The following is an 11204-nucleotide window of genomic DNA, read 5'->3' on the forward strand; positions in this document are numbered from 1 at the left end:
CTGACAATACCAAGATTCTCCATAACACATTAATGAAAAAGGTTATTAACTTTAAATATGTCATTTTCCTATTTATTTTATTTAATTAAAAAATTAGTATTACGTAACGCATTGTTCGAACCGCCCCCGCAGTCTGTAATGCATCGTAACGTTTTACCTACCAGACCCTCCCCCAAATTGCGTTACGTAATACTTGAACGCCGCCTAAAATTGAGTTTGAAATCAGTGCAGATTTTATTTTTATAACAAATATCTCCTATGGCAATAATTATACCTTGACAGCATATGGGCATGATTCAAATTTCATTTCTGATCATTTTTCACTCATAAATTTTCACATTTTAATTAGCTTATAAGATTCTCGTGTATATTGTGAAGATTTAATGCTTGTTAGTAACTATTAATTACATGGCAAAATTATTTGACTAGAAATATGAGACAGGAATAAAATTAAGCTAGAAAATCCAAGCTAAAGTTGTTAAGGTTAAAGTTATACACAAATAAAAAATTACACTGAAGAGTTCATTTTTGTGAATAAACACGTGTGTTAAGATTTACAGTAGTGGCATGTTGTAATCACAATAATGAATTATATTGTATCTACCATTACAGCACCCTGTTTTCATTTTCATACTTCCCTAAAACATGAAAATTAAAAAAATTATTAGAAAATTGAAACATGGAGCAAACTCCATGATTTCACATTATTGGAAACATAACAAATCTATTGTAGTCATAGGGACGACTGAAAAAAAATGAAAGTGTATGGAATGAACTTAATGATGCTCCACCAATTTTATATATCAAATAAGGAAGGTAAATAAAAAATATATATTCTTGAAATAGTCATTATCATTTAATTTCCCTGGTCATTCCATAACAAATATAAAATATATAAAAATTAACAAAAATTCAATCTCTTCGTACTTTTTCAGGAACTTCGCTGATTGTATTGAGTAGCATATCTTCAGGTTTGTACTTCATAAAAGACAAAAATACATTGTACAACATGGTTACTGCATTTATGTACAACACTTGATATTTAACTGGTACCAAATAAAAGTTAAGATATTGTGTAGGTGGCCAAATTATCCAATCTACCTAAAAAACCAAAAATGTAGGGCAAAAAAGATGTATAAGAATTTTGCATTCAACATGACTTTAATTTTCCAGAAGCAGATATTCAAAGTTCAAAGTAGTTGTTCATTGTGCAATTTTGAAAACATGTTTTTTCATTAAAAAATTATCAAAAGTGATGCACTATACTCTATAGCTTAAAGTGATGTTTTTGACTAGCCCTTCAAGCTTTATACTAAATACATTGTAACTATATCATCTATTGTTTGAAAACAAAAATCTATGCCTCAAAATACTGACATAAAATGAAAGATTCATTTATTACTGCAATAATAAACTAATATAAATATACTTACTAAATAAACAGTATAAAATTTATTTTGTAATTCAGAAACTACTTCCTTCAATGGTTTCATTTCAAGTGCATTCAACCCAAAGAAAAATGCTACTATACACAATGGGGACATTACAAATTGATCAAGCATAATCTTCCACAATATAATCTTTGTTGTCCTTTGTGGCCATTTTTTTGCAATTCCAATGTAATAGTAATGATGAGGGGGGCCCAGGGCTAATCCCACTATGAACATATGGGCTGTAACAAGAAAAATATTCTAAATTAACCATTTAAATCAATTGAGAGAATACAAAAATTTAAATTGAAAATATTTGTTATTAGGAAATAACAAACTATGACTGTTTATATAGTAGCAGCTACTTTTTCGTTGATACAACAGTTTTACTCCAAATATGCAACTATTCCTAAAACTCTACATTCAATTAATTAGATACTCACTTAATCGCTTGAAATCGTAACGTTTTTCTAACAATTTTTGTCGAAATTCTATCTCTTGCTGACATAAATCTCCAATGAACATCAATAAACCAGAGGTAACAGTGTTTGAAAGTAATAAATACTTTTTGCTAAATAATATACTAACCCCAGCTCTTACCGGAGTATTCTTCGTATTATCCTTAGCTACATATCTTTGACTAGAGTGGAATTTACTGATACTTTTGCAACTTCTCACGATTTTCGTAAAAATTTTGTGCATGATTTTATTTTAGGTTATGTAACCTGTCACTACAATTATTCCAGCATTAAACAATTTTATATTGACATTAATCACTATTAAGTAGTATTTATGCATTTAACTATGAATGATTTGGTACCACATGAAATTTCATTTCAATTTTTATAAACTATTAATTTGTCATAATCATAATTTCAACAGTCACATTTTCTTGTCTCGTGGCACAAGGCGTCGTACGTTTCCATGACAACCACAAACCAATAGGCAACTATCTTAAGAATTAATTTTGCTTATAGTCCAGGTCCGGCATCGCAGAATTTGTGTTAATTCAATCGAGGTAGAACTGATTTAGATGTATTAAGTAAGGAAATTTGCTGATGAGTGTGTTTAATTAAATTAATATTATTATTGTGTATATTTTTTAAACTTTTTCTTTGAACTCTCACAAAATATCTATTTTCTAAACAAAGATACGAGGTAAAATAGGTATATTATGAGATCACACTTTAAAATTTAGTAATTTGTGAATTTTATATAATCAAATTGCGCATCCTTTCAAATGATAGTAAAATTGAAAATAATTTTTAGTGAATTTTTATACCAAATTTGTACGATCAGTCGTCTCTGAGATGAAGTGTGTATTATGCAAGTTTATCCCTTTGGTGTTAGAGGCATAGCATTGAACTTATATTTCACCTTATCAGTAGGAAGCATTCTATTTAATTTAATGGGAGTAACCCAGTCTGTAAACTAAAAAACGGAGTTCTTCGGGGCTCATAAAGTTATCTTACCATTTTCACTCAATCTGTATGCACGGTTATAGAGAACAAATACTAAAATAAGTGACTAAAGATATCAGTTATTACTTGTAGACACACCACTTTATAAAAGTTTTATTGAAACATGTAAATCTGTTATAGTTTTCATTGTTTTCCATAATGGCGTATCCAAAGAGGTTTATGAATATGATCATTTGGAATAACAAAAAATGAATTTGAATTTTTCTCCTTTTCTTGCAATGTTGACTTAAACAATTTGATGAAAGGCTGTTGAAGGCTGTTACATTTTTCTAAAATGAATAATTATGTTTGAGATTAATATTTTAATTCACAGATTTTATATGGACAAAATATAGCTTCTCCAAATTTATTCAATAAAAAATTGTTTTCCAAATTCAAAACTGAGACAAAGAAAAGTCTTTTCAAATTCTAGTTTGGAAAAAACTGGACTTTTTTAAATTTTATGCTGTAAGGACATAGCTTTTCCGGATTAAAATTGGAAAAGTTTTCTTTTCATCCATAATAACGTCCCCTTCTATAAGCTCAAACACTATTTTTTTAAACTACTTATTTAAAGATTATAAATTTATTACCTTTATGGGTAGAAATTCATTGGGAGCTTTGTTTAAAAAATCCTCTATATTTTTCCTGGAAAATACATCCGATTTTTTGGGCTTGAAGCCCACATTTTGTAGTTTTAGGAAGGCCAACAGTTTCCCATGTTTCGAAATATGAGTTTTTTCTTCAATTTATAGCATCGTTCGAATCATTCTGTACATTGCCCACAAACTGGACGGCTTCTTTTTTCTGGTTTGTTCTTCAAAATATGCTAAGAGTACACTTTCGGAACTGGCATTCTTCACTTTTTTTTCTTCGCACCACTTCCTATATAATTCAATAGCTTTAAGGAAGCGATGCTTAATTTTTTTTAGTACCAACCCGTGTGCTTGAGCAGCCTGTAGTTTTTCTGGATGGGTACAATCCATCAATTCTTCATCGGAAGGTCAACAAATAGCTTTTCCGAATTTAAATTGAACAACTAAGTTTTTACTAAAGTTCACTTCATTCAAAGAACATGAATAAAAAAATGAAAAATTACAGTGGAAAATATTTTAAATCATTTATAAACAATGAGCAAATTGTTGTAAAACAACAACTTTTTCACCATCACTTTACTTTCGAAAGTCGAGAATTTCTTCGGAGAACTATCATCTAATACCTACTAATTTAGGGAAGTAGATTTATAATATATTCAGCTGGATGAATCACACTGTTCCGTTACATTGTAGTAATAAAATATTGGGCCAGAAAATGCACAAATTATTTTGCTTTTAATTGAATTTAAGTTTTGTCGAATTACTATCGTTTGACCACCATCCTGAAGAGAATTTCTTTAAAGAAGAAACAAAAGGTTTAATATGAGCTATACATAATGTTTCTTATTTATTTTAGAGTTACTTAATATTGAAATTTATTTATTTTAATTAGTTGGAAAAATATAACTTGGAAATATCACATCAGTCACAAACGACTTTTATGATTACAATTAAAAACAGATTTTCCTTTTCGCTAGAAACAGCATACATTGTTTGGAGGAACATGGTTAATATTTATGAGATTTTAAATAGATTCTGGAGTATAATTAATCGGACATAGATACATGATACAAATTTGCCTTAGTTGTTTCGACATGTGACATAGACATATATCCACCCACAGCAAGGCTGAAATTTATCTTTCTGAAAGCAGTTATTATATTATATATATTCGTTATATATGTATCGTTTAATTACTGGACGAATATTATCTTGGAATCGTGGTTTCCATGAATGAATATTGTGTAAATAAAATGCTTCAATGATTCTTTCCACTGATTTTTTTGCTATCTCAACTGCTACAATTGATTAACTTCGATAAATTTTATGCATATTTAAATGTTCATGATGACTATTTTTGTTAAGGAATTTCTGCAATCATTGGTGATATTTAATACTCTGAAGATGTAAACTCATACAGCCCTATTAGTCTGCTTCCAAAACATTCAAAATTATATGAATAGATCATACTCAAACAATTATTAGAAAAGGTGAGCGGAAGAAGACCCATACCAAATCATCAATTCGAATTTCGAAGTAGGTACGGTATCTGGGAACAAATACATCGTGTAGTTAACATAAGTAATTATTTTGTTAAGTGTGGCTCAACGCCAATCCAAACTTACCATATCCTTTCAAATCTTATTTTTTCAAGTCCAGATAAAAGATTTCCACTTCGAAATACTACTACTATCTGCTGGAATACCACAGAGTAGAATCCTGGGGCCAACGTTATACTTATTGTTTACTGCTGATTTACTACCAACTAAGTCAACTTTAATAGCAACCTACGCTGATGATAAAACCCTCCTAACGTCTGATACTATATTGAAATCGCTTCAAGAAATCTTCAAATAGCCTTAGAAAAAGTACAAAGTTGTTTAGAAACAAAGCGCACGGAAGCCAATAGCAGTAAATCTGTTAACGTGACATACACTGTGAAACTGTCAAGGGATTACTCTAAATGGACAATAATTCATCATTTCGATCATGCCAAATATTTAAGTATGTTTATAGATCGGAGACAAAAGCACACTTTCGCCAAAAGGGCGAACAACACTATTGGCTTCTTGGAAAGAAATCACAACATAGACTCGAAAACAAATAATACGTAAAGTGATATTTAAACCAATTTGGTCATATGGTATACAACTCAGAGGCATTGCTAGTAACTCGAACATTGATATCATTCAGAGGTATCAAAACAAGATATTACCCATAATAGTGAACTCGCCATGGTGCGTAAAAAATGCTGAGATCCACAAAGACCTAAAACTTTGCTTATTTAGTTTTATTAATCAAATAGTGAAAAAGTGTCATCATATCCCAATAAATTAGCAAGAAACCTTATGAATTCATTATCAGAAGAGACAAGACGAAGGTAAAAGTTCCAACCTTCCGACCTTCTCACCAGGTTCTAACTAGAATGTCTGATTTTTTAAAAATTGTCTTAATAGAAAATTTTTGTTCATATTCTAGATAGGAGTTTTCCCAGGAATACCCTCTAAAAGTCAGTTGGTTAATTTACTTGTGTAAAATAGGTTAACCTTAACAAAAACATTTTTTCAATCAATAATGTCATGGCACAGTGTTTTGAGATTCAGAGGGTGTCTGTTTATATTATTTAGAAAAAAGAAAACAATAAGTCGTCAATATTGAGCTATTTTTGAAACAGTTTATCTTCAGTCTCTGAAGACGATAACTGTTTATCGAAACGCTCGTCAGACAGTGTAATTGTGAGTGTTGGTGTAGTGGTAGTGTAAACAGTGTGTTCAGTATTAGGTTATTGCAACAATTACAATATGAAAAATATCTGCATATAACGGCCAAACATATAAAATTCTACCTACTTTGCTATCTTTTGTATCAAATATCACAACAATATATTCGACATCCTATTACCTCACCATGGGAAACTAATCTGCTTCTCGAAATGACTCATGAATAGATAAGTTATGAACGGTGATAAGCAATTTTCTATAGCTGTTCATACATTTTGTTTATAAAATTCATTTTTGTACTGAAATGAATCTTGTTCCATGCATAACTATATTCTGAAATAGTTATCAAAGGAATTTGTAAGTTTATCCATCAAACCAGATCTTCTTCTTCTTCTTCTTCTTCTTTTTCTTCTTATTTTAAGACTATGTCTTGTGTTTTCAAAGAGGCAGCTTAAGCTGTGACTCTGAGGACCAGCTCTTATACCAGCGCTTTGGTGGTCTTCCAGGCGGTCTACTTGTATTGGGTCTCTCTTCCTTTGCGATTTTCGTCAGTCGATCGTCGTCCATTCTATTGACATGATCTCTCCATGCTCTTCTTCTAGTTCTGGCCCATCTCACTATATCCGGAACGTCACACATTCTTCTAATTTCATTGCTCCTTATTCTGTCTCTTAGTGTTTTCCCTGTGATTGAGCGCAATGTCTTCATCTCGGTCGTTCTAAGAATCCGCTTAGTAGTTGCAGTCTCCGCCCTCGTTTCTATATCCTAGATGCTGCTGTTGTTTGCGTTTTGACTTCTTGTTTCAAGTTCCTATTGCTCGTGATGTTAACCCCTAAATATTTAAAAGACATAACCTGCTCTACACTTTTATTATAAATTACCAGTTTGCATCTTCTTGGTTCTCTCGCTATTGTCAAGGATTGTGTCTTTTGTGTCGATATGATCATATTGAATTTTCCTGCAACTGTTTCAAATCTGTGTAGCAGTTTTTGCAGATTATCCTCATCTTCGGATATCACAACCGCGTCATCAGCGTAGCAAACTATCTTAAACTCATGTTTTCCCATTCTGTATCCTCTGCCTGCCGTTTTGACTTCTTTTATGATCAAACCAGATAGTTTTTCATTTAAAAATAGAATTTATTATGATATGTGGATTCGGAAATTAAAGATGGGAAAATAAGTGTTGGTGTTGTGAAAGTAAAGAGTGTGTTCAGTATATACACATTTCAATAGTTTTGATCACTTGTACTTTGGCAAATTATTCATTTCTTAGATATCTGAGGAAATACTTCCGAATGAGTATGTTTTATTATTATGCTAAATAAAATTGGGGAGATAAAACTGATATGAATTAATTAAGTACAAAAATTTATAGTAGTAATACACCAATCATTACAGCGCTGGTCATTGGCACACAAAAACAATGATAAGTTAAATACAGGACTATTACAAAATCTATTACAATGCATAAATTAAAATATATTTTCTTATTCAGCTTGGTGGCTTTAAGGAACTGCACGATTTTCCTTATTTCCGTCGGGCAGTTAAGTGTCTCCTTGAGGTTGGTTTTCATATCAAACTGTTGATATGCGGTAGAATATTCTCTGCAGTCGGTGAGAATGTGCTTAACAGTCACAGGAACTTGACAACTTCGGCAGACAGGACGACTTTTTGACGACATCAAATAGCCGTGAGTAAGTTTCGTGTGGTTAATGCGAAGTCTTCTTATTGTCACAGCTTCTCTCCTATTCAAAAAGTTTAGGGAAATGTGAGAAGTAGATGGGTGGATTTGATGTAGTGATGTAGTACTCTTGCTCCATGTATCGAGCCATGATTTTTTAATGAGGTGTTTGAACTTAATCACCAGTGTAAACACTACACGTCGAGGGTAAGCGGAAAGAACTTATGAGTTCGTGGTTTGTAGTGACTGCGCAACCCACACCGGATTCAGCTTTGGAGGCATCCGTATAGAGAATTAGGTCGAAGGATTTTTTATGCAGAATTTCCAAGAATGCATTCTCTACAAGGAAGCTAGAGGATTCGTGTTTATTGTAGATGGTTAGTGAGGTATCTACTATGGGAATATTTTTCATCCAAGGGGGAGAAGAAGACAAATAAAGTGGAAAGGTCAACGAGAGGTTGGTATTTTGGAGTAGAAGTGCGAGCAATTGAGGAATTGAATTTACAGTTGTTCGTGAGTTGATAGGTACGGAAGTGGTGGTAAGTAGCGAATGGACAGGATTAGAAGGATTGGAAGATACTTTAGCGGCATATGACAGGAGAAGAGATTGTCGTCTTAAGAATAGTGGTGGCTTATTAGCTTCAATATTGACACTAGCGGCGGGGCTTGAGCGAAAGGCATCAAGACAAAGGTGAAGAGCGGTGTTGTGTACAGAGTTCAACAAGTCAGTTTTAGACTTGGAAGCGGTCATATAGATAAAACAACCATAGTCAAGCTTTGAGCGTATGAGAGCTCTGTAAACTCTTAGCAGTATAGTTTCATTGGAGCCCCATTGAAGGTGGCTAAGGGTTTTAATTATGTTCAGCCTCTTTAGGCAAATGCCTTTTACATCATGAATATGGTGATTCCAGTTGAGTTGAGAATCAAAAGTCATACCAAGGATTTTGCACTGATTCACAATAGGTAGAGGGGAGTTATCAAAGAAAATTTGAGGTGAGTGAATAGATGTTCTTCGAGAGAATTTTATCAGCATGGATTTGTTTCGGGAAAATGATAATCCTAGGTAGGTGAATCTCTCTTGTAGTAGATTTATTGCGTTTTGGAGCAGTTGGCATGTAGAGGGGACGTATTTGCCATGGCAATAAAAGATTAGGTCATCAGCGTTTTGGACATATTTTACGGGAGATGGGAAGTTGTCACATAGCTCATTTATTGTGAGGATGAGGAAGGGAGAGCTTACCGTTTGCGGAAACCCTGAAAATTCAGTCAGAAAATCAGTTAGGAAATTATGGATGAATGATAATATGTTACCATGTATATAATAATTGCAATGACGTCCTGATGGTTATTTAATGCAGAGGAAATATTTGTTTGAAAGAGAACAAGGTTGTCGTATGTCGATCGATTGATTACGTCGAAAACCCGATTGTACGTCGGGAAAAAGTTTGTATTTTTCAAGGAACCATTGGACTCTTCTATTGATTATTTTTTCAAGGAGTTTGCAAGCAGTGCAAGTGAGTGAGATTGGATGGAAAGACCCAGTGGATGATGTGGATTTACCTGCTTTTTTAATTGGAATGATTATAGATTTCCGTCATGCATCAGGGAACTGGTGAGTATTCCAAATAATGTTATAGATGTCAAGGAGTTTGGGGAGGGACGTGTCGGATAGTTTTTTGAGAAATATATACAGGACATCATCAGGACCGACAGCAGAATTTTTGCAGGACGATAGCGCGAATTTTAGTTCATTTAAATTAATAGGAGCATTGTCAGACGCAATATCGAGAGGATTTAGCTGTAGTGTGGAGGAGGGCTGAATATGTGAGTTATGAAAATCGGATGCCGGATTATGGATGCTGAAATTTTCTTTAAAATGTTGTGCGAGTGTGTAAGAGATGATTTTTTGGCTGTCGGTGATAAGCAGATCGTTAGATAATAAAGAAGGAATTTTGATATTAGTTTTTTTGCCTTGAATTTGTGCAATTTTTTTCCAAACTTAACTGGGGTCTGTATTGTGGGTAAGGGATGAAGTATAACTTTGCCAAGCAAATTTCTTACTTTGCTTGACAATAAATTTAACTCTAGCTTTAAGCTTTTTATGTACAATAAGGTTTTCTTGTGTTTGTGACGCCTAAACCTATTAAGAGCATGTTTTCATCCACGTATGGCATTCGCACAATCCGGACTCCACCATGGAACAGCCCTACATGCCGAGGAAAAGACCGTTTTATCAATGTGAACCTCGGCAGCCGCAAGTATGCTCTTAGTGAACATATCTAGCGTATCGTTTATATTCGTAGAAATGATCAAAGATGATAAGTATGCTTCGGAGAGAGAGGTTAACTCAGGCCAGTTTGCATTTTTTATTTGCCAGAAGCTTTTGGCAACAGTTTCTTCAATATAGGGATCGGATATAATAATAGGAAAGTGGTTGCTATCATGTAGGTCATCGGAAACTTGCCAAGAAAGAGAAAGTTCAGTTTTAGGGTCACAGAAGCTGAGGTCAATAGCAGAAAAGGAACCTGGAGGAGATGTTAAAGTGAGTTTTGGATCCAGTATTTAACAAACAGATACCAGTTGAATGTGTGACTTTTTCTATTGTGTTGCCTCTAGTGCGAGTTTGGGTGGCGCCTCACATAGTGTGATGTGCATTAAAGTCTCCAACAAGAATGTATGGTTGGGGAAGCTGACGAATTAGGTCTGTTAACTCTTTTTCATCAAGGGGGTGGCCTGCTGGACTGTTTGCAAATGGTAAGTTTATTGGGGCACCAAGTAGTTATAGCTACTACTTCAAGGTTTGTTCATAATGGGAGGTGGGATGAGTATATGTCGCTGGATACAAATATTGAAGTACCGAAACTGGCTCTTATGCATTTGGTACGGATGTAATGATATCCTTCAAAGTTTCTCAAATTGCGTTTATGATAAATTTTGAAGTTGGTTTCTTGGAGACAAAGGAAGTCAGTTTTATGGGAGGAAATGATTTTCTGAATTCTTTCTAGTCGAGGATAAAATCAACGCAGTTCCACTGTATCAGGGAGAATGTACTTGTTTAGGAAGAAGGGAGAGAGTATTTACTGAGATAATGTCGAGGAGTCAGTGGTATTCCCATCATCAGTAATAGACATCAGAGTTTTTTGCTCGGGGTGAAGTTTAAAGTTAATTCTATTGATTGATTTAAAGATCTTTCTTTTATGTTAGGATAAATTAGGAACAAATCCTTCAGAAGAAGGGTTGTGTCGGAAATAAATTTGTTGGCTCGGGGAGGGGGTCATTGATGCCATACGTGTTTTCTAGAAACGCAATAAATTG

The 11204-nt window shown here is 33.5% G+C and overlaps 1 protein-coding gene across 1 annotated transcript; it reads right to left on the reverse strand.

Annotated features, from left to right (window-relative positions):
• Positions 1 to 796: 796 nt before the first annotated feature.
• On the reverse strand, positions 797 to 2363 carry LOC130451259 (mpv17-like protein 2). Its single transcript, XM_056790166.1, has 3 exons — positions 1874 to 2363; positions 1434 to 1672; positions 797 to 1101 (listed from the first exon to the last, which is right to left on the reverse strand). The coding sequence occupies exons 1-3, from the start codon at positions 2130 to 2132 to the stop codon at positions 913 to 915; spliced, it is 687 nt and encodes a 228-aa protein (XP_056646144.1). The 5' UTR covers positions 2133 to 2363; the 3' UTR covers positions 797 to 912.
• Between the last annotated feature and the right edge of the window lie 8841 nt (positions 2364 to 11204).

The sequence above is a fragment of the Diorhabda sublineata genome, chromosome X (genome assembly GCF_026230105.1).
Source record: "Diorhabda sublineata isolate icDioSubl1.1 chromosome X, icDioSubl1.1, whole genome shotgun sequence".
Lineage (NCBI taxonomy): Eukaryota > Metazoa > Arthropoda > Insecta > Coleoptera > Chrysomelidae > Diorhabda > Diorhabda sublineata.